General features: G+C 45.1%; 2 protein-coding genes across 10 annotated transcripts; one reads left to right on the forward strand and one right to left on the reverse strand.

The window, feature by feature from the left end:
- The first annotated feature begins 5,850 nt into the window (after positions 1–5,850).
- Positions 5,851–6,896, forward strand: LOC125534049 (putative glycine-rich cell wall structural protein 1). Its single transcript, XM_048697355.1, has one exon. It carries the CDS (start codon positions 5,909–5,911, stop codon positions 6,578–6,580), a length of 672 nt encoding a protein of 223 aa, XP_048553312.1. The 5' UTR covers positions 5,851–5,908; the 3' UTR covers positions 6,581–6,896.
- A 4,976-nt stretch (positions 6,897–11,872) lies between these two features.
- Positions 11,873–14,210, reverse strand: LOC125513254. 9 transcript variants are annotated; one of them, XR_007285848.1, is made up of 6 exons: positions 14,053–14,183; positions 13,603–13,701; positions 13,263–13,341; positions 12,968–13,041; positions 12,800–12,874; positions 11,873–12,263 (listed from the first exon to the last, which is right to left on the reverse strand). XR_007285848.1 is itself a non-coding variant. In XM_048678324.1 (6 exons), the coding sequence occupies exons 1-5, from the start codon at positions 14,089–14,091 to the stop codon at positions 12,819–12,821; spliced, it is 396 nt and encodes a 131-aa protein (XP_048534281.1). In that variant the 5' UTR covers positions 14,092–14,210; the 3' UTR covers positions 11,873–12,263; positions 12,800–12,818. The 9 variants fall into 9 exon arrangements, 2 of the variants coding, with proteins under 2 accessions (XP_048534281.1, XP_048534287.1); XR_007285845.1 differs by having other exon boundaries at positions 13,324–13,341; positions 14,053–14,173; XR_007285831.1 differs by having other exon boundaries at positions 13,324–13,353; positions 14,053–14,173.
- Between the last annotated feature and the right edge of the window lie 10,364 nt (positions 14,211–24,574).

Genomic DNA, 24,574 nt, shown 5'->3' on the forward strand with positions numbered 1-24,574 from the left:
TAAGTCTTTTTAGATATTTCAATGTAAACTACATAAGGGGCAAAATGAGTGAATCTAGGCTCTAAAATACGTCTATATACATTCGTATGTAGAAAATCTCTAAAAATACTTATATTTAGAAAAAATCACACTTCCTTAAATTAATTGAAGTTCTAATATTATCCTAAAATAAACTTCTTTTCGTTTTCTTAAAAGCGGACAAAGGACATAAAACAAGTAACACATACCCTTACAAGATCACCTTTGCGGAAAAAATCAAATAGCTAAATCTTCAGGTGCGGAAAAAATCAAATATCTAAATCTTCGGGTGTCGAAGTCTTCTTCCTCCTGTATCAACCAATGGTGCGCCTCTGAGCCTTTGTCACAAGGGAGCAAGCTTGTCTAAATTGAGGAGCTTGAAGAAGTAGCCACCGGGAAAATCATCGATGTAATACCAGAACATGTTGCGACCATGATGTGCGTAGCAAATTGGTGCACCGGAGAAAACAAATGTCAGAGAGGGACTGTAGATCATCCTCAATTATTATTTTTTGAACACCACCTTATATTAATTAATCAAACGATAAATTTACAATTGTTTGATACAAAATTCACCACACAGGGCGAAACACCATTAACAAGAATACCATCGGATCTATTGCCAAAACTAAACTTTGCTATTAAATGAGCCACCATATTCGCCGACTGACTAATCTTAGCCATTTGATAGTTATTTTCAGCTTAGATAAGCTGAGAGCTTCCTTCTTCATATCAACCAGCGTTGACTTGTCAAGGCTCTTTGTTGCAAGAGTCGCCAGTACAAATGCACAATCAGTCTCTAAAATAATAGGATTGTGAAGAGGTATACCTATGTAAAGACCGGAAACGCACGCCCTTAGATCCTCTTCCTCCACGCTCTGACACGACTCAATAAAGTCCCAAGAAGACACACTGACATTCCCGCCGCGTCCCTAACCCCCCCCCCCCCCCCCCCCACACACACACACACACACACACTTGCTGCTCTAATACTCTCCACACAGCTGGCGTCTACATTAATATTTAAATAACTAGCAGGAGGAGGAGTCCAAGCCTTCTTAGTTGCCACACCATTAGAAACCCCTCTTACTCCATCCAATGGAACTTTTAGATCGCCCCCAATTATGGTCACATGGAGTTAGAGAACACAAATCTATACCCTCCTAAATAAGGCCTAGTTTCCCAACCTTTGTCGGTGAGAACAAGAGTCAGAGAATCAAAACATACAACCACGTTGGCTGCTCCGTAGGACAACAATTAAGACAAACAAACAACAAGAAAAAATGACCCGAGAGAAGAAGATATGGAATTATGGATCCCCCACAAGCCTCCTCAAGTATCAGAGCACTACGTTGGCCCTAGTTGATGGTTGGAGAGGTATGTAGGCATCAGTCGTGTAGTGCCACACATGAGTTTAAACAGCTTGTCTGATTAGATACGATGCTTGTAACTGCCACGAGTAATGAAAATTTTATGTTCTCTTGTTAATTTATTATTGCATCATCAAATCATCATGGAGGACGGTTCAGCTCTCAAAACATTACCAATCCCTAACTAAATTACATATTTAATAAATTGAATAGATTTTCATCTATTTCAAATTTGAGAGGTTCCACACGGAGGAATTTCTTAAAACCCTAGATATAACCTTCCTATTTTATTTGAAAGCTACCAGATTCATTCCATAATTTCTGGATCATTTTATCACACTCTTGTATTTCAAACCCAAATATGAAATTAAATGCATTATTTTCATGAAAACATAAATATGGTTCCAGGCCTAGTAAAATTGCAGAGAAGCTTCACAAAACATTTCAACAAATTTGGACTTGGTTTGGTACTTTAACTATTTTCAAAACAAGAGTAAATATTTTATTTAAAATAGAAATAGGAAAAAGGTTGTAGCCGCACTATTTACACCCATTCCGCCCAATGCGACACCCCATGTCATCTACCTCTGTACAACCGCTCATTCGGCGCGCAATGTCATATAGGCCACAAATTTTATGATTAGAGAAACATCCCCTGCATCTATAAAGATGCACATAGCCACTTCAAAAAACAAAAAGCAACTCCTCATACACACGGCAAAGTATCATGGTGTTGAAACCCTGAAGCTTGGGCAGATTTGGAGAGTAGGGGATGGAGAGAAAATCCAGATTTGGGAGGATGAATGGATCCCACTATCCCCATCGAGGAAGGTAATTACTCCTAAAGGAAATAATCTTCTAACTCGGGTGTGTGTGATGTTATAGACCCTGTAACAGGAAGCTGGGATGAACCACTGCTTAGGCAAACCTTTTTGGAAATGGATGTCCAAAGGATCCTTGCAATACCCCTTCCCTTGCATGAGATGACATATTTTTTAGCGTGGAATGGAGCAAGATCAGGGATCTTTTTATGTACGTTCTGCCTACCATACTGTTTGGGACTCCCAATTTGGCCATATATTCAATATTCGGAAGGACCTTCTACCCAAAGTGACACATTCAACTTAGTTTAGAGCCTTTTGTGCTAGTCAAAGATCAAATTTCTTTATTTGGAGAGTGTTACACAGTGCGATCCCATGCCGGTCTCTTCTAGCGAATAAGCACCTCAAAATTAACCAGAGTTGTCCTGCATGCAACCAAGGAACCTACACAATGAAACACCTACTGTTTGAATGCAAAATTGCATTGGAGGCTTGGAAATCTCTCGGTCTAGAGGATGTCATCAGGAGAGCAGTAGACAGGGCCGGTGAAGCTATTTTGGAACACTTGTTATGCTTGAAGGACAATGAGATTCATATACTGGGATTGCCAACGCTGTGAGAAATTGTGGCAACAGCAGCGTGGTACCTTTGGTAGGAAAGCTGGAAATTGACCCATGGTGAAGATACCCAAAGTACAGCTCAAATAAGTTTGCTGTGAGAGGTCTCGCGACAAATTTCTTTATATCATGTAGTCCGAAGCTTGTGCGGAAAGTGGCCAGTCGGGTGAAACCAAGGTATGGATATGTCAAACTAAACGTTGATGCTGGCTCCGACATTGATACGCTCGAGGGAACAGTTGGCGTAGTTCTCAGGGACCACAAAGGACAGTCCGTTGCCGCTGTTAATGAAAAACTAGATACTTGTTTTGATTCCTTTGTAGAGGAGGCGATAGCCGTTTTGGTATGAATCTTGCGTGAACTTTGGGATGTAGCAAAACTGAATTATGATTGGGTAATGTGGAGGTTGTTGAAGCTTTGAAAGAGGGAAACTCTACTTCTATTGCTAGTGCATTTTTCTATGATTGCTACTTTATGTCCATAGATTTTACCCATGTAATCTATGATCACTGCTTTAGAGAGAGTAACTTAGTAGCTCATGAATTAGCTAGGTTAGCTAAATTATCTCCTTTTGAATTATGGATGGATTCTGCTCCTAGTGCAATCATTCCAATCCTTGTATATGATGCTACTATCTTGACACATGAATACAGGAGGAGATTATTGTAAAAAAATGCCAGGACACTAGCCCGCCTTCCTCTATTCACTCGTTCCTTCGTGTAGGGTCTTCCCCTCTAAATCGCGTCGTCACAGCCATGGCCGAGAGTAGTGTCACCATGGTCACCTTTTTCCCTATAGTTGACGCAACCACCATCGTCCTCTCCTCATAGAAGCTCACCAGCTACACCGCCGACTCAACTAAGTCGTCTATACGCGAGGAATAGGACCAAGAAGCACCATAGCCGGCCCTTGCTTCATCTTCTTCCTCTACGGCCTCCGATGCAAGTATGGTGGAGACGACCGCTGCCCATTTCTAGAGGGGAATCGGGCTACTGACACGGACCCAGCAGCAACGGCATGTCAAGTGGGACAGACAAGCAGCGATGGGTCCGCTCTTGCCCTGGGGCGTGTTGCGCCTTTTGCTCTGTGGCGCTCCATCGGTCTTGCAGTGCGGCGCGCCGCAACCTCTCGACGCTGACGTACCTATCTTGCTCTGTAGCGCTCCACCGATCTTCTTCTGCGGCACGCCGCAGCCTCTTGGCGCTGACACAACTATCTTGCTTTGTGGTGCTGCCACGCCCTGCATCAAGGGTCTGCTCAATCCTAGCGATGACGTGCAGTACGACGTCGTCCGGTGCCTTGCCGGGGACGCTCTCGGCCTCGATGAGCCGTGGCCCCTGCATCGGCTCATTTTCCTTGTTGAGGAGGTTGATGTAGAGGCAGTGCTTCGACAGGTTGTCGCACGGTGCCTAGGCTTATGCCCAATCGCTGGTAGCGAAAAACCGATGGGCGAGAGGCGAGGAACGATGGCGTGTTCGGATAACGTCATTAATAAATAACTTAAAAAGGAAGAAAGCATGACTTAGAACAACACGTGCGCACACATTGCTTACCCACGGATATGATATACCCATGTGCCCAATAAAGCACACAATTGACACCAAGAATTGTATATGCTATCATGAGTTAACACTTAACACACACGGGTTTTCTATACAAACCGTGTGTGTTACTTCAAAATCATCACACACGAGTATTCATATCACACATCATGTGCGATGTTCGAAGACATCACAAACAATTTGCGTAAGTAAATCGTTTGCCAACAATGCACACATATATACTATTTGAATCATGCGTGTTATGACGACATATCACACATGTAGAAAGTAGAATTATAGTTTAGTGTGTACCTTATATCACACACGGTCTATATACTAACATCATGCCTGATGGATGGGCCGTCGAACACATTTTGTTTTCTAACATGAGTATATTTTTTTACCGTTCGCAATGTGTTCATTGCCAGTTCTATCAAATCGTGTGTGATAGATGTGTCGTCTTGGGCCCAATCTGCAGTAGTGATCGCACATAATTGGTTCCTGACAACCGTTTGCCACTCAACGCATGTGGCTTGTGTGGCGGAAACTCTGTGTGTGTGTTTTTTTGACTTATCGCAATCAGTTCTTTCAACAGAAACAGAATTGTGTGCCCTATATCACACACAATCTTCTCAAATTGTGCATGATTGATCGGCCATAGGAAAAGTTTATTTATTTGGCTTACATTTTTATTTTTCTATTGTTTACGGTTTCTACATCGCACATAATTCGGTTCAAAGATGTGTGATAGGTGTATCTTCATGAGTTCATAGCACAGTTTTGCACTAGTGTCCTTTAAACATGTTTGGATACTCTAACTCAGTTAGAGGTTAGAGTTAGATTCTAACTCTAAACTAACCATGAACTAACTCTAGTCAAAGAAGTGTTTGGATGGCAGGGTTAGATGAAGCGTGGATACGGCGAGACGCCTTCACGGGCGGTGTGAGAGGGAGGGAGGGAGAGGACGAGAAGCTTCGAGAAAGTGGGGAGGGATCTGCTGCGGGTAGAGCGAGAGAAAAGTGTGGTTTTTAGTGGTCCCGAGAAGAACTAACCTAAATAAGTGCCTCTTGGATGGGTTAGATTTTTTGAATGGGTTAGATGCATCTAACCCAAACTAACCCTCCTGTTTGAATATTTTTGGTTAGTTGAGACCAAACTAATTCAAACTAACTCTAACCCATGAATCCAAACAAGACCAAAGTATTTTTTACGGACCAAGGAGCTATTACCCATCTTAATTAAAAACGAGTAAACCTCCAAAATTTCACCGCTGTCACCCACGATGTGCACGCAGTGCCTGCCAAGGTTCAAGCAGAAACCAAACCAGTGCACCTAGCCCACGGGTTGAAACAGGCCTGCCCTATCGTGGATCCACGCATGTGCCATCCTATCACGGACTCCTGTCCCATTCCGCCCATCTCCCGAAGAATACCACCATTGTCTCTCGTGGCGACCTCTATATAACGCCAAGACCTAATAGCCAGACTCACACACTCGCAGTAGCTAGCTAGGTGCTTGACCTACTACTGCTCGTGACCAATATGGCGTCCAAGGTATCGGCTTCATGTGGCCTCTTCCTTGCCCTTAACCTCCTCTTGTTTGCAGTGACCAGTGCCTGCCCAAGCTGCGGCGACTCGGGCAACAATGGTGGCCACGGGAGCAGCGGCGGCGGGAGAGGTGGTGGCGGTGGAGGTGGCAGCGGCGGAGGAGGGCATGGAGGCGGGGGCGGCGGAGGCCATGGAGGCGGCGGCGGCGGATATGGAGGCGGAAGCGGTGGAGGAAGTAGCGGTGGTGGGATCATTGGCGGCGGTCCAGGTGGTGGCATCATCGGCGGGGGCCCTGGTGGCGCGATCATCGGCGGCGGGAGCGGTGGTGGTGGAAGTGGCGGCGGCGGTGGTGGCGGTGGCGGGTATGGAGGAGGAGGCGGCGGCGGGACGAGCGGGTGGTACGGCAAGTGCCCGACGGACGCGCTGAAGCTGCACGTGTGCGCCAATGTGCTGGATCTGATCAAGGCGAAGGTGGGCGTGCCTCCGTTGAACGACCGGTGCTGCCCGCTGCTCAACGGGCTCGTCGACCTGGACGCCGCCATCTGCCTCTGCACCGCCATCAAGGCCGACGTGCTAGGCATCCACATCAACCTTCCCATCCACCTCAGCCTCATCCTCAACTTCTGCGGCAAGGGCGTCCCGACCGGCTTCATGTGCCCTAACTAATCCCGGCGATACTATTGAGTTCGCGCGCGTATGATCTCCCACAAAGAAAAGGAGACACGAGAGGTCACGTCCACGCATGCATGCATGATCTCGACGAAGTGCATGCATGCGTTCAATAATCAAAAATTGTTGCTTTGGTTTAGTTGTTCTATATTTATTTTTAACGTGTGAGTCGTAGCTTGTGGTAGTGACCATTGCATTTTGTTTTGCGATGGAATGTGTCCGTTTGTAGTTGGTGTTGGTGTTGTTACATTATCTTTCCCTAATTATTGATTTGAAAGATGCATAGCATCTAATGAATTTGATTTAGTATTCAGTTTTGCTACCAAGATACAACATAGTAACCTGTGATTGTTGGATCCGAGTCAAGGGAAATTTGACCAAATTGCAATCCATTGTCTTTGTTCTTAGACCTTCTATTTCTCTATGTTACGAAACCCCCAAGTCTCATCTTCAATTGCAGTTCAATTACAATGTCACATCATTTTAATAGTTACAAGACATCACATGATACTTGCTTATGATACTACAATGGAAGAGGTCTTAGGCTAACTCGTTGTACCAATAAACCGAGATTTCAGATCTAAAAAGTAGAATTTGACCACTCAGGCGGACTAAGCCTAGCTTAGATGGTAAGTTTATTGTGGGAGAGAATTTATGGTACGTAGGAGTCCAAATTAAGTTTTGTTTGCATTTTTGTGTTTCTTGTGATGAGGGCTTTCAAATAAATTCTAATTTGATTACATCTTGTTGAGTTTTTCAAACTTCGATAACTTTTAACTCATAAAACTTGGTACGATTGAATGACAAAGTCATAAGTTTCAAAAACTAAGATGTTAAACATGGTGTCCCATCGTGCGGAATCCGACGGCTTTGCAGATCGCGAGGCAATCCGACACGGCTGGTAGGTGCGTGCCCCCACACCTGCTAACTTTCGGGTTCCTTGTGATGGAACAAGCTCACCCGAGTTCGAGAGCTAAACTAGGCACGTGTGTTCGTGTATTTCTTGAATTTATTCTAGGCTCTTCGATTCTACTCTTTCAGTGGTAAGATGTGCTTGTCGACTAGGAGATGTATGGACGGCTTCCTCAATCTCAAGATCTGCCAGTTAATTAAGGTCTCTCAAAGATAAGGATAATGTGCATACATATGTTTATAGAAATGAGTGTGCGTGCGTGTTATGAGTGTCGGTGTACTATGTTTCTTTAAATAAATAAAAGGAAAAAAACTTGACCACTGGGGAGCGGGGAGCGAAGAATGCAGACCTCATGCTCTAAGGGCATCTTCAACGGCAACACGTAAATTTCCTCCCGCATCCGTTCGCGGATAGGGAGACCAGTCCACAGACACGGATTCGGAAGGTCGCCATCTAACGCTTTTCACATACATTTTAAACTCTTTTCAACGGACCGGATGGAATTCATGCAAACACGCTGGATTTCATACAAACATGACGGATTCACTTGATTTCGAACATTTAGAGAAAAAACGACCCGACCCTATACCTATCCTACACACCGGCGGCGGCCGGCTTCCGAGCCCTTGTCATCCTCCATCCGCCGTCTTCATTACCACCAGCGATAAGACCGATTAAGTGCAGGTGCGGTCTCCGGTGAGGAAGAGTAGAACACGGGAGACGGACCGGCCCACATTGGACATAAGGCCCCGCCTCCCGTGGCCTACTCATCCTCGAAGGAGTCCGCGACCTGCCTGTCCCCGGTGGACGTGAGGTCCACGATGGAAATGGTAGCGTCGGTGTTGTCGTCGTCCCACCAGGCTGCCTGATAGTTCGTCGGCGGCACAGATGGCGTTCTTCTCCCCCGCGATCGCATGCAGTTGCGCCTCCGCGGCGGCCGCTTCCTAGCGAGCGGCGGCTTGAGCGCGGACGGCATCATAGATGGCACGCTGCTCCGCGGCGAAGTTGGGGTTCGCCGCGGCCATGGCCGCCAAGGCCTCCTCGCCGTCAATCTGGCCCTCCTCCAGTCGGTGCTGCTCCAGAAGGAACAGGTTCTACCGTTGTTCCTCCTGTGCATGCTGGAACATCGACAAAGGTGTCGGCCCAGGCCGCACCTCCGCCATGGCGCCGTTGTAGTGCGCATGTGCCTGCTTCATGGTGAAGCCGACGTGCACATGAGGGTCGTCCTCTTCGTTGAAGACCTCGGGCATGTTGTCCGGCATGCCGGACTTGATCCTCTTGGTACGGCGGCTCGGTCAGGCAGCGGCAAGGGCGGACACCACGTGCTTCATCTCAGTGGAAAAGTCTCTCCTACAAAACTTCGCCGCCCGCAGTCATGGCGGATGTAGTACAAGGGTGGATGATGGGGAGCGGCTAGTGTTGTGGAGTGGAGTTAGCCGGGTGTGGCCACCTTTAAATAGCGGATTCCGGTGAGGCCAGGCATCCAGGTGCATCAATGCGCGACGCTGGAGTAGGTTTCTCGGCCGGCGAGTCTGTTTAATGGCGGCATACGGACGGACAGGGCATCTCTGGCATTGAACAGGCGCGGACATCGAAGACGCGTCGCGGACGGCACCCTCGGCCGGGGTGTCGCTTCAATGGCGGAGCCAGTGAGAGATCACATCCACGTTGAGCCGTCTTCAATATGCAGCGGCACGCTTTACAACGGTATGGATGTGGGTAGCTCGCACCGGACGAAAACGCGCGAGGGAGAGGGTCCCCCCCCCCCCCCCCCCCGTTTGTCTCCGGCTTATAAGGGAAAACGCGTCTGGACTGTCCGACGGACCGATACAGACTTGTGTTGAATAATTTCTACAATCCGAACGGATGCGGGAGGTTTGAAGGAAAGATGCCCTAACCAATTCCTCTGTAGTCATGATGAGTACGGTACCACCAAAGCCGACACGTTAACAGTGTTGGAGTAGTTTATTTTTGAAGATCGAGTGCAAGTTGATTCTTGCTAGAAAAATGTATCCAAGCACGGAATCAAGAACACAAACTGATCAGAGGAATCATCATGTCCGCGTCCAGCAAATCCTCTCCCCCAGCACGTGCACTGTCTCAGACATTCTTGTTGTGCTGAATGCAACTTGCTGGTCACGACCTCAGTTTTATGCAACGATCCGTGTTGTGATCCCAGGGGCACTCTCGGCATTTCCTATACGGCGCCCGTGGCACCCGTTATAGGCATGTACACTGGGTCTAGTAGCGGGCTGGCCCATTGTCTGTTCTGCTCACCTTTTCTCTGCGTTTTCATTTGGGTTTTCTACGTTTTATTTTTTTTCTTTTTTCTTTTCTTTAATGCATGATTTTTTTAAAATTGATGGTTTATAAAATTGATGAACTTTTTCTAAAATTCAATCAACTTTCTTCAAAATCAATGATTCTTTTTCCAAATACGATGAACTTTTTAAAATTTGATGACATTTTTCAACTTCGTGAACTTTTGTGAAGTTTGTTAACTCTTTTCCAAAACCCATGAACTTTTTTTATTTTTCGTGACTTAGACTTATTTTGGTTTTTTAAAAGTCGATGATCAAATGCGATTGGTCAAAATGTGATCGAGCGATGTGGTGGGGGGGGGGGGGGAGGGGTCAAGTGATCAAGCGCTCGTCTTCTACATGGGGGCATGTGAGCGCTGGCTCCTCCAAGTGGCGCTTAAGGCACCACATAGGAGCTCCTGCCATTCTCCTCCAAAGCCACGTCCGACCTACCTCGGGATGGGAATGGGTTGGGCTGCTCTGGCCTAGACCTAGTCCTTGTTGGCCCCTCTGTTCTGTTCAGGGAGATGGAGCCAACCCAATGGTCCAATATCGAGTGGCCTCATGTTTTATTGGCAATATGATCAGACCCATCTTAATACTAGATTGCACAAGAACGAGCATTTACACAACAACATTATTTAAACTAGAATCATTTAGTTATAGGGAATTTTAGTAAGTTATGATATTTAGAATTTATTTGTTCAAAGAAAAAAGGAACAAAGGCAGCTACATTTCTATATCTACCATGAATCGTTTGCATCATATGGTAGCACATTTGTAACTCTGAAACAAAAGCAGTCTTGGGTCAATAGTTAGAAAAAAAATCATATAAGCACAAGGGTAACAACCTTGCAAAGGCATGTGCATTATAACGCCGGACTGCAACCTCGAGAAACTAGATTTGGATCGACCTGCTTGTCCTAATGGGTTAATGGTGTCTGATTTCCCTTGCCCAAATTTTTTTATCTAGCTAACCCAAAAGGTCCGTCGACCTCGAAATTATGGGTCGGACCAGTCTCCTAATGAGTAATGCCATCCATTTCCATCGTGACATGTTCCTGCCACTCCTTCGCTCTTCATATAAGAAACAATAAAATTGATATAGCTAGGAGCTCTCAAATGATCCAATACTCTGGACCGTCTGATCTTCTTGTTGAATGTTCCAGATCACTCGGCATCCTAGTGCATGCCCTTAGGCCAGTTTCTCCGTGCTAGATTACTCGATGTGGCCGACCAAATGACGACTCTATGGTCGCTACTTTGAAGGCCAACCTGGAAACTTCGTTGTTAATTAGACCGACATAATGTGAACATCACGTCCTAGACATTTTTTGCGGGCGCTCTATTCTGATAGAATCATGCTTTCCCCTCCAATTTCTCCCGCCCTAGTCAGTCTTGCCTGAGACCTCGATCATCTTATACCGAAGCAAAGGTGAGTTGGCTACGCAATAGGGAGAACATGGAGGGGCGGTGTGGTGTGTTGCCTCCCCCAACCTTAAGTCACTGTCGATAGTGGGGACATGGGCTTTGCCTAATCTTTTTCCTCGGATATCTAGGACACAACCGCCTTCAACCCATCCTCTGTGTTGTTGCAACTCGCAACCACCCCTTCTCTTAATGATTCTCAAAATTTCCAAACCTACGACAACATGTTATGAATAGGAGCTACGGGATTATGTGTCCTCCAATCATTCATCTCTCCCCCACTTATTCCAACTGTGAGCCCTCGTGAATTCCAATAAGTTGAGGTCATGCCAGCCCGTAGGTTGTAATCTATAAAAACTAGATGATACCCCGCGCGTTGCTGCGGGAATGGCTAAATAATATTTGATGTTTAAAAACATGAGATTTTAAGAAAACATTGTATATGAAAATGACATAGAAATTTTTTAAGGAAATATTATTTAAAGTATCTTGAGAAAATGTGACGAAAAGCCAGACAATGTGTGTATCTGAATTTTTTCTTTAACTCCTTACCTTCAGAGCTTATCATCAAGGTGATCAGGAAAAAAACGTGAAGTAGAGCTAATAGAGACATCTCATCCATTTGTAGAACCTAAAACAATGATAGCATAATAGTAGAAACTATTGTTGTGCATTCCATTGAAAAATTATATAAAACATGGGTTTACACATAATCTGATTTTCTATAATAAAAGGGTCACCTATAAATCAAGAGACTCACTTTTTAGTCTTCTCAGCGGAACAATTTTGTGCAACATACTGCTATTTATTTTGGGTTGTCTTTCATGATAGTATACCTAGGCACCTCTGATTATTATTATTTTTGCCTTCTCTGATGCGCAACTATGCATGCTTCTGCATTATGTAAAGCTTAGGCTGCAAGCTGGCAGCGAGATGGAGAAACAGAAAACATCATAATAACCGTAGAGCCAGCTGTGTGATGCATCAGATGGAGATGAAGGGAGAGTTCAACATCACCATGACCGCAAGGTTGATTTATCTGCTAGCCAGTATAAGATTGAGATTCAAAAAATAATAATAAGGGGCCATTAGAGTTTAAATTAGAACTAAATTAACCGACACATGTTTATGCGTGGGTCTACCTGTGATTGCTGCAATGAATCCAATATAATTTGTCGTACAAAAGGGTCAACCATAACTAAGAACCAGTACATTTGAAGGCGAGGTAGCAATTATGAGCTAATGAAATTGAGATAGAAGAAATAGCAACTGAGAAAGGTCGGGAAGAGAGTATGGATGTAAGTGGCAGATAAATGGCGTCCACAATCCCGTTTAGTTAGTTTTTGCTAGCTTGATAGTTTATTTTCCTCAAACAAACAAAAAACCTTTTTAAACTATCATACCATAAGTGGACTTTAAACGGGATTAAACGGGACCGGTTGACATGAGGAGAAGAGAGGAGGTAGCAATTATGAGCAAATGAAATTGAGATAGAAAAAAATAGCAACTGAGGAAGGTCGGGAAGAGAGGTTGACTCCATCGAGATTGCTATGAGAGAGCGCGCGGAGGCTGTACCTTGAAGCATGCACCTCGATCAGGAGGCTTCGACCCCATGATGCGCAGTCCGACGGAAGCACCGATGAGCATGTGCTGTAAAATCAGGTTTTGCACAAACGCAATGTATTAAGGAAAATTAGATCAATCGATAGACCTTAATTGATTTTTTTGGATCTTGCTGTGTACCTAGATAGTCTTTACACACTTGTATATGTGATATTTGGAGTAAGCTTGTGACACCAGGAAACTCTTCACTGTGCCTAAAAGCAAATAAAATGGGAAAAGTAGCATGAAAAGTTTATCTTCACAATTTCTATCTATTCGTAATCTCCAGCACACTATTAAGTTTCAGTGATTCTTTGTCGACCAAACAAAAGAAACTCGAGAATAATCGATTAATGCATCCATAGTTTGTGTTCTTTACCTAAAATCTACATGGAACAATTACACAGAGGGAAGTGTAGAAGAACTATTGTGGAACCTCAATAAAAAAGGAAGCGAGCCAACATGCTTCGCCATAAAACATTTGAATTTGCATATACCTTCAGATTGGAGCGTGCCTGGGAAGTACTCTTCATCAGTAAGAAAATATAAATTAGAAAAAGGTTCCAGTATGAAACATGAATTTGCATATGGTTAGAAACTGAATAGTAATATTCCCACAAAAACTCAGAAACTGAAACATAAATTTGCATGTAGCCACAAACTGAATAGTAATCTTCCCACAAACGCTCAGAAACGCATATAGTCAGAAACTAAATAGTAATCTTCCCATGTGTATACCGTAATAAAATTACTCAGAAACTGTAACTTGCATCTACCTTCATATTGGAGAGTGTGTGGGGAGTAATCTTCAGTAAGAAAACAGCAGCTCGATCCCAAGGTAGCCGAGAAGAAACCCGAAGGATTTAAATGGAAGGCTACATATTGAATCAAGCAAAAATTAAATTCAGAATTGGAATAGGGAAAGAATTAAAATGCAAGGTTGTGTATTCAATCAAACAAATGAGCATATCAATCAAACATCCGGAATAGAGAAAGAACAAAAATTGAAAGCTATGTATTCAATCAACCAAAATTATATGTACATATCAACGAAACACACAAAAATTCAGAATTAGTGATGGATGGGGACATTATGTGCCAATAGGACCCATAAACCTGAGGCGCAATAACCAAGATGACTGACATAGGGAATGGCTAGGAGAGAGGAAGAATAACCAAGATGACTGACATAGGGAATGGCTAGGAGAGAGGAGAGAGTTGCTGACCACTGGCAGCAGTATGAGCGTCGTATGGCAGACATCCATCCATATGGGAGGACGATGGGAATAAAATGAGTGGGGCAGCAACTTTAAAAGGGAACCCGTCAGTTTCTTGTGGACATCGTGGGGAGAGGAAGTGGAGCGTCGACCATCAATTACCTGCAGCAGATTTTTTTTCTTTTTAGGAGGTAGTTATGGAAACGGAGAAGATAAACAGTGTGGGCCATTTCAAGCATTGGGCTGCACAGCAGTTGAAGCAACGGGCTATGTACGGCTCGTGTGAGCAAAGGGGGAAAAAAGAGTGAAGAACAACAGGAGAACATGAGCTTCAGCTGTACTCCGTAGATCGCCGGCAATTTTAACTATTTTGACCTGTGGACGAAATCAATTCACAAAATAAACTGCCCGTGAAACTATTTCACAACACTGACCCTTTTGTGTAGCGCCCGCCACGCAGGCGCCACACCCTACGGTGCAGCGCCTAGCTCGGGGGCGTTGCACCTCAGTCCACCGTGGCAGCCTCTGGGCCCGCACCCAGCAGTGCAGCGCCTCAGAGCTAGGCGCTGCACCGTAATGTGCAGCGCCCGGCCCGCAGGCGCTGCACTGTGACTTAGATGCCAGCCGCCCGCTGCCCCCCCCCCACCCCACCCATTCGTTCCAGAGGAGTTACAGAACAGGCGGCCGGCGGCTTCCTCCTCTCCCCCTCTCAATCGCCTCTTAAAGAATCTTCAAATCTGACGATTTGGCCCGTGGATTCCTTCACCAATCCATCCTAGAAGGTACTTTTCTCCGATCCCCTTCTTTCTATCCATAGAATGTATGCTATTTTGGAGATTCGAGAAACCCTTGTTTGAATCTTGTGTGTATTAGATTTAGAGAATTTTTGTTTGAATCTTGCATGTATTAGATTTGGGGAACCCTTGTTAGACTAGAATGTGGTTTGGATACATAGGTTGACATGTTATTTATATAGTTTGGATACATAGGTTGACATTTTATTTATATGAAAAAGATATTTGTATTGAATCTTGCATGAGGTAGGCTTAGTTTAGTTTATTGAAATTACATTTGTATTGGCAAGAATGGTTTGGATACATATGCTTTGTATTTTGCATCTAGTAGGCGTACTTTAGTTTATTTGTATTGAAAAGATAATCGTGTTGACAAGAAAGCTTTCTTTCAAAATTGTTAGGATGGTTTGGCTTCTCGATGATCACTGGGATAAACAATACCGGTCGTACGCTATGGCGTTGGAGCAGCGGGTAATAATGAAAGTGGCCTGTTTTATGAATTTCGTATTTATTTCAAACACAAATGCCCCATATGTAATGTTATGAATTGTTTGTTTGTAGGCGCTTGCACCTTTGAAGCTTCGTTCTCACGGGGTCACCCTTGGGTGGATGCGCTATGATGAGCGATACACACCATATGTAAGGGAGACAGGACTTCTCCCTTTCATTCATATGGTCAGACGGTCGACGCCACCCAACATTGGCTAGTGCTTGCATCATTTTTCTTCGACCTTTTCCTTGGTTTCGTACATTTTCTTTTGTTGTGGCCATGACCTTTGCATTCCCCACAACGGGAGCTCTCACGAGGCTCTTGGAATTGATCGTTTCCCGCTTCGCGGCAGCCACCATGGCCCCATCCGTCCATGTCGCCTCTAAAACGCTTTGTTTTACGTCTACCACGTTTAACAACCTTCAACTCCGGATCCGGCCATAGTTGAACTCCATGGTACTCCGGCCATTGTGATTGGTCAAAGTATGGGTGAAAGCGGGGAGCCCATGTTTTCTTGACCGTCATGATTGAGAACTCCAACTCCCTCACGGTGCGTGGGTGATTGATGTCCACATTTCTAACGCGACCGGCGGTATACAAATGTAAGCATGGGAGATGAAGCAACAATGGCCTCCCGCAAGAGCAATCACATTGTGTTAACGACACCTTGAAAGCCCGACCTCCATGTTGCCGGCCATCGTTTGTGGTTCCTCCTGGCTCTTTCACTTCATACTTCCACTCTTCGTTGTCATATAATATAGCTTCTTCTGAGTCCGCCTTTCGTGATTGAAATTCTAACCATTCATCAACCTTGGGTGGGAACTTGTACTTGTACTTGCGCGGGTTCTCACCCGCTATCTGTGCATCAGTTTCCATTGAGTACTTTAGAAAGTACGCATTCATCTTGTCAAATGTGTATTGAACTATTGCCGTCACAGGTAATCCACGTGCACCTTTGAGCACCCTATTGAAACATTCGGCCATATTGCTTGTCATTTGACCGTATCTTCGGCCATCTTCATCAAAAGCATGTGCCCACTTGTTCCGGTGGGGAATGTGCCTATTCATAAAGTCTTGACCCCCGTGATCAAGTTTTTTGTGTGCGAGCAATTTGTTCAACAAAGTGGCAAACCACTTCTCGGAGAAAGCAAGACAACAATCTTGAAGATCATCGGCCAACTCCTTAAATGCCACATGCCCTATAGAAGTTCGAACAAAAGTGCCTCATGCACCATCGATGGTGCAACGGAGCATGCCCGGGAATGTCAATCTCCACTGCGTTAAGAATTCCTGCATGCCGATCCGATATGACACAAATTTTCCTTTGAGCGGGTAACACCTTCGTCCTCAAAAGACGCATAAACCACTCCCAGTTGTCATTGTTCTCCGCCTCAACCAAAGCAAATGCCAATGGCAACACCCGGTTATTGGCATCACTTGCTATCGCAACCAACAAGGTGCCCTTGTATTGTCCGGTCAAGAACGTGCCATCAATGGAGATGACCGGCCTACAGTGTTCGAAAGCCCTCACGCATTGCTCGAACGCCCAAAATGCACGGCCAAATACTCGGACTTTCTTTCCTTCATAAACCGTTGTTTGGTGCCCATGAGGCTCGACAACATGAACCATGCCCGAGTTTGTGGCGGCCATGGCTAACAACAACCTAGGGATTCGGTTGTATGCTTCCTCCCAAGTACCATACAACATCTTAAATGTGGCTTGCTTCGCCTTCCATGCCTTGCCGTACTTCACCTTGTAATGAAAGATGGCTTTCACAAGGTCAATGACATGTTGGACGCTCATTATTGGAAGTGTGGATATTGAGTTGGAGAGCCTGTAAGCGATGAACTCAGACGTGAGTTGTCTGTGGTCTTGGGACACAATCTTGCCATCCACCCTTTTGCCTCGGCACATGTGAGTTGGCACACAACTCACTACGTGCCAAGCGGGACCTCCTTTCCATGGTCTTGCACGCACAATCCATGGACATATTTCATCTTCACATGCACATGCAACCGTGTAGCGCACATTGACGTCCGAATGGACCACCTTGTGTGGACGATAATGCGTAACCGAGTAGTTGTCGAGCCACATCTTCAATTCCAAGAAGGTTCCGAACTTACACCCTTTACCAATCTGGTTCTTGTCGTCTCCCAAATCACAGTGAGAGCTTGGCCTAACCCCAAGAGATATAGATTTGCCACCATCCACAACGGCTTCATCCGCGAGACTAACATCCTTGAACAATGGTGTCTTGTGATCCCGACCGAATACCTTCTCGAAAGCTTCGGCCTCCTTCACCGTGAACCCCTCCTCATCAACTTGTTCATCGGGACCTTCGTCATCCAAATCCGATGCATATGCACGGGAAAAAGGGATGGAATGGTCCATTGTCTCTTGCAAATGATATTTGTCAAGATCACCCACATTGTTGTCATGGAGATCAACTTCATTGTCATCGTCTGCATACTCATCATTGTCCTCTTGCAAAGCTTCATCTTGGTTGTTTGTAAACGGGCTCAATGTTGGCCTCACTTCTTGGGTCAAAAGAGGTTCAACAATTTCATCTCGCTTCAAGGGTGGGGGGCTACTAGCAACCAAAGGGGAGGGTTTCCGGTTCAAGTCCAAATGCAAATTTGAATCAACCTTCTTCGTTGCAAATAACTCAAGAGCCTTGTCAAGTGAATCGGCCACTGTTTCCTTGTATGCAACCCAACGTTGCTCCGAGTTGATACGCATTGTCTTCCAACGGATGTGCATTCCAAAACCTACATTATGCCTTCCCTCCAACTCAACGATATCACTAGGGTCCATCCAATTCAAATCTTTCCTCACTTGTTGCAAGAGCTCCGCATAGCTAGGACTACTATCAAACAACATATCTAGCTCATCCGGATCCGGTTCAATATTGCCTTTCAAGAAGGCGTCTTTGTCCCCATGATGAACAAACACACATGTTCTTCCCATCCCTATAAGCATTCAAACAACACATCGTAACATTTCTTCCATGAGTACTAATTTAAGGATTAACACGGAATACAAACCCTAATATATATATATCAAACAACAACCCTAACCCTAACCATAACCATAACCCTAACCCTAACCATAACCCTAACCCTAACCATAACCCTAACAATAACCCTAACCATAACCCTAGCACCAACATAAGAACACCCATAAGAATAACCCTAACATACTAACAAAGCCTAATCATAGGAAATTGGCAAACAAAGATCTCACATCTCCATGCAAATCTCTAGATCCAAACAAAACTAGGGTTTCCCAAACTAGCATTACTTGGATCAAAACAAGGGATCGGAGAAGATTACCTTGAGGGAGGGTATGGCTTCGAAATCCACGGACAAATTCTTCAAATTTGCAAGTTTTGGGAGAGGATTTGAGAGGGGGAGAGAGTGGGAGAGGGGGCAAAGCTCGGGTTGGGGTGTGTGGAGTGGGGGGAGTGGGGGAGGGGGGCCCAGCCGCTGGATAAGTCACAGTGCAGCGCCCGAACGCTAGGCGCTGCACATTACATGTGTGGCGCCTAGCTAGGAGGCGCTGCACTGCTGGGTGCGGGCCCAAGGACTGCCACGGTGGACTGAGGTGCAACGCCCCCGAGCTAGGCGCTGCACCGTAGGGTGTGGCGCCTGCGTGGCGGGCGCTACACAAAAGGGTCAGTGCTGTGAAATAGTTTCACGGGCAGTTCATTTTGTGAATTGATTTCGTCCACAGGTCAAAATAGTCAAATTTGCCTAGATCGCCATCCTCGTCCTTCCCGATCCCGCTGGAACTGGGGACGCGTCGTGTCCGAATGTCCGATCTGTCCATGGCGGCCGCCGACGCAGAACGGCATGGAGCAGAGGAATGCCATGAGAGAGGTCCTCTGGCTCTGACCACCATCGTGGGAAGGCCGCTGGAGCGAGCGGGGCTCAGACAGATCAACGTCGTGAGGGCCTCTAGATCTGACCGCCGACGTGGGGAATAATCGGGGGAAAGATGAATACAGGAAAGACTGGTCCCTTTTTCAGGAGAAATAATCTTGGTGGGTTCACAACTTTTTTTTGAGACACGGTGGGTTCACAATTGAGAGAGAGAGAGAGCAGGTGGGTGGGCTGACTCGAGGGAGAATGACGTCCGTGTGTGGCGCTGATGGGCCGATGGTCCATCCTCCCAACCGGTAACTGAACGCTGATGTGGCCATTTTTTACGCTGGTGAACTCATGGTCGGTCCCTCCTGTAAGCCAGTAGTCAAATGATGATGTGGCTGGCTTGCTGATGTGGACAGGCTGCATGTCAAGAGAAATAGGATAGTGGGGATAAACTATTTAGGTATTATAGATATGGATGTAACTATAGCCATTACTGGTTCAAATAATTTTTCATTCATTTCTTTCTGCTTTTGGTACAACAATTCACTCACTTTATTTCTATTGCAAAATGTAAATGTTCAAAGGAATAGAAATTACATCATGAGGCTTGAGAAGCCAAAGAGGGAGACCCACCCCAAAGAATGAGCATGGTGAGCTAGATTATGTGCTTCATAATTTGAGCCCTTTTCTTCATGGACACAAGAGACTTCCCGAAACTCTAGCAGATCTACCTTGATCTCGCCAATACTAATAGTATTGAATCCAACTGAGTTCTCTTTAATGTAGCTGACGATCGTGAGACAATCCAGAGCACTTCGCACTCGATGGATGGATAAGTCACCGGTATTGCGCCAAAACAAGCGCCTCACAACATGCTAAAGCTCCAAGGTCATCATTTTAGTTAGCGATGGAAACACCACAACCAAAGATCCAAGATAGTTGCCATTACGACCACGAAACACAAGTATCGCCTCCACTTGATACATCGCCATCAATGTTTAAATTAGCAACCCCATGCGGCGAATGAACCCATTTCTAGGTTGTCCATTTTATCTAAATTTTCATACTCACGTGAATCGATTGTGCATCCCCTAGGTCTAATATGAATCATAGGATGAAGGTATGAGTGCAAAGAGGTGACTAGAACTCTCCTTCATTGATCTTGTAGAATTGGACATTGTCTGCCAACTCACCTTAATGACCAAGGAATTAATCTTACGACGAATATGAATCCGGCACCCAAGGTCGATTCCATAGGGTCACTGTAGAATCTTCTATGTGCAACACACTAGTAACCGTGCATGCATAAAACATCTTCAACTAAAATAATTAAAGTATGCAAATTTGTTCTTTTCACATGTACAACTATACTCTGGTAACAATTTTTTGTTCACTTTGTTAGTTTCAATAGTATTGATGTGGAAACAAATATGTAGAAAAACATGTAACTTACATGGAAGTTGATTTCGAAACCTCTGGAGGGCCTCGAAGCCCCTAACCAGTAGATTTGGTTGCCCCTTATTTAAGGGGCCTTTTCCCAGTGAAAAGGTCTTTTGGATATTATATTTCCCTGTAATCTTAAGCTTCATCCTCCTCCCGCAAGCCTCAAAACCCTAATCCATTTAAAGGAAGAGTACTCCATGAATCTAGGAGTCATCTGTTAACCTCCTCCATTATTCCTCTCCTCTCATCCCTCTCTAGTATAATTATCTTTGGCTGAGATCCGTGAGAGAGGGATTTGAGCATTATTTTGCTCTTTGATTTGCATTTGTTCCATTGGTTTGAGCTCTACGCGTTGATTTATTCGAGTGAGAACCCCTGAGCTTGTTACTCTTGGAGGCCACCGCCTCCTAGATAGTTTGGCGATTATTGCCTTGGTAACCCCTTTGTGGAGTTTGTGAAGAGGTCCCAGTTTCCCCTTTGTGGGGATTGTGAAGTGGTTATTGAGATTGACATATTTGGAGTGGAGGAAGAGGCTACTCATAGTGAAGGTGTGCTCATACTTAGTTTAGTGGGGCCTCGGAGAACAAGGCTAGCTAGACGGTCGGTCTTTGAGGGCCTTTATGATCTTGCGCCTCTCCAGGGAGACTAGAGTACGAGTGACTACTTGAACTTGAGTAAAACATTGGTTGTCTCATGCCCCCCTTCACTTTGTGTAACTCATACTTGCTACTATTGATTTAAATTGTTCTTGGTGTGAATTATTAGCTCCTATCATTCATTTCAATATCTTCCTATTATCCTCTGTTTCCTTATCTTGTGTAAGTTTGTCCAGCATACATGTGCTTGCATGTATCTTTGTTGTGCACATCTTGTTTAGCTTAAGTTTTTGGTCCACGTAATTAGTGTATTTAAAAATTGTGCTTGAAAAGTAGCCAACTAGCTAGTTTATTTCCGCATTAGGATAAATTCAAATCTGTAAAAAAACTCCTATTCACATTCCCCTCCAGGCAACATCTTGGTATGTTTCAGAGGCTTATGTATGTGAGATTAAACATATGGAGCACAAAATATTTAATCCGACACAAGTTGACCATCAGAAATTTAATATAGAAACAAAGAAATTTTGAATATTTGAAAATAACATGCACATCTTAGTTAAGAGCGCAGGCGTGCAAAATTCAATTTGTTGAATATAACATAAAATAAATTCTGAAGTTAAATCAGGATGGAACGTTTATGCCTAGACAAAGTCATGGTGGCAAGGGCGTGGTTGTCCGTGACTCTCATGGCGTTCGTGTTGACTGGGGCAGACCCACATTGGGTCAAGTAGGCCTAGGCCCCCAGTCAATTTCTATTTTTCTAGCTTTGAAGCCCAACTTTTTACTAGTTGGGCGTTCAGATAGCAAATGAAATGTGCCCCCCTTCACTTGGGCCTCCACTGAAATTTTGGGCATGTGTTGAAGGAAATATGCCCTAGAGGCAATAATAAAGTTATTATTTATTTCCTTATATCATGATAAATGTTTATTATTCATGCTAGAATTGTATTAACCGGAAACATAATACATGTGTGAATACATAGACAAACAGAGTGTCACTAGTATGCCTCTACTAGATTAGCTCGTTAATCAAAGATGGTTATGTTTCCTAACCATGGACAAAGAGTTGTTATTTGATTAACGGGATCACATCATTAGGTGAATGATCTGATTGACATGACCCATTCCATTAGCTTAGCACCCGATCGTTTAGTATGTTGCTATTGCTTTCTTCATGACTTATACATGTTCCTATGACTATGAGATTATGCAACTCCCGTTTGCCGGAAGGAACACTTTGTGTGCTACCAAACGTCACAACGTAACTGGGTGATTATAAAGGTGCTCTACAGGTGTCTCCAAAGGTACATGTTGGGTTGGCGTATTTCGAGATTAGGATTTGTCACTCCGATTGTCGGAGAGGTATCTCTGGGCCCTCTCGGTAATACACATCACATAAGCCTTGCAAGCATTGCAACTAATGAGTTAGTTGTGAGATAATGTATTACGGAACGAGTAAAGAGACTTGCTGGTAACGAGATTGAACTAGGTATTGAGATACCGACGATCGAATCTCGGGCAAGTAACATACCGATGACAAAGGGAACAACGTATGTTGTTATGCGGTCTGACCGATAAAAGATCTTCGTAGAATATGTAGGAGCCAATATGAGCATCCAGGTTCCGCTATTGGTTATTGATCGGAGACATGTCTCGGTCATGTCTACATTGTTCTCGAACCCGTAGGGTCCGCACGCTTAAGGTTTCGATGACAGTTATATTATGAGTTTATGAGTTTTGATGTACCGAAGGAGTTCGGAGTCCTGGATGGGATCGGGGACATGATGAGGAGTCTCGAAATGGTCGAGATATAAAGATTGATATATTGGAAGCCTATATTTGGATATCGGAAGTGTTCCGGGTGAAATCGGGATTTTACCGGAGTACCAGGAGGTTACCGGAACCCCCCGGGAGGTATATGGGCCTTAGTGGGCCTTAGTGGAAGAGAGGAGAGGTGGCCAGGGCTGGGCCGCGCGCCCCTCCCCCCTAGTCCGAATAGGACAAGGAGAGGGGGGAGGCGCCCCCCCTTCCTTCTCTCTCTCCTCTTTCCCCCCTCCCGAATCCTATTCCAACTAGGAAAGGGGGGGATCCTACTCCCGGAGGGAGTAGGACTCCTCCTGGCGCGCCCTCTCCTGGCCGGCCGCACCCCGCCTTTGATCCTTTATATACGGAGGCAGGGGGCACCCCTAGACACACAAGTTAATCCACGTGATCATATTCTTAGCCGTGTGCGGTGCCCCCTTCCACCATAGTCCTCGATAATATTGTAGCGGTGCTTAGGCGAAGCCCTGCGACCGTAGTACATCAAGATCGTCACCACGCCGTCGTGCTGATGGAACTCTTCCCCGACACTTTGCTGGATCGGAGTCCGGGGATCGTCATCGAGCTGAACGTGTGCTAGAACTCGGAGGTGCCGTAGTTTCGGTGCTTGATCGGTCGGGCCGTGAAGACGTACGACTACATCAACCACGTTGTGCTAACGCTTCCGTTGTCGATCTACAAGGGTACGTAGATTACACTCTCCCCTCTCGTTGCTATGCATCACCATGATCTTGCGTGTGCGTAGGAAATTTTTTGAAATTACTACGTTTCCCAACAATGGCATCAGAGCCTAGGTTTTATGTGTTGATGTTATTTGCACGAGTAGAACACAAGTGAGTTGTGGGCGATATAAGTCATACTGCTTACCAGCATGTCATACTTTGGTTCGGCAGTATTGTTGGACGAAGCGGCCCGGACCGACATTACGCGTACGCTTACGCGAGACCGGTTCTCCCGACGTGCTTTGCACAAAGGTGGCTAGCGGATGACAGTTTCTCCAACTTTAGTTGAACCGAGTGTGGCTACGCCCGGTCCTTGCGAAGGTTAAAACAGCACCAACTTGACAAACTATCATTGTGGTTTTGATGCGTAGGTAAGATTGGTTCTTGCTTAAGCCCGTAGCAGCCACGTAAAACTTGCAACAACAAAGTAGAGGACTTCTAACTTGTTTTTGCAGGGCATGTTGTGATGTGATATGGTCAAGACATGATGCTAAATTTTATTGTATGAGATGATCATGTTTTGTAACCGAGTTATCGGCAACTGGCAGGAGCCATATGGTTGTCGCTTTATTGTATGCAATGCAATCGCGCTGTAATGCTTTACTTTATCACTAAGCGGTAGCGATAGTCGTGAAAGCATAAGATTGGCAAGACGACAACGATGCTATGATGGAGATCAAGGTGTCGCATCGGTGACGATAGTGATCATGACGGTGCTTCGAAGATGGAGATCACAAGCACAAGATGATGATGGCCATATCATATCACTTATATTGATTGCACATGATGTTT

The sequence above is a fragment of the Triticum urartu genome, chromosome 1 (assembly GCF_003073215.2).
Source record: "Triticum urartu cultivar G1812 chromosome 1, Tu2.1, whole genome shotgun sequence".
In the NCBI taxonomy this organism is placed as follows: domain Eukaryota; kingdom Viridiplantae; phylum Streptophyta; class Magnoliopsida; order Poales; family Poaceae; genus Triticum; species Triticum urartu.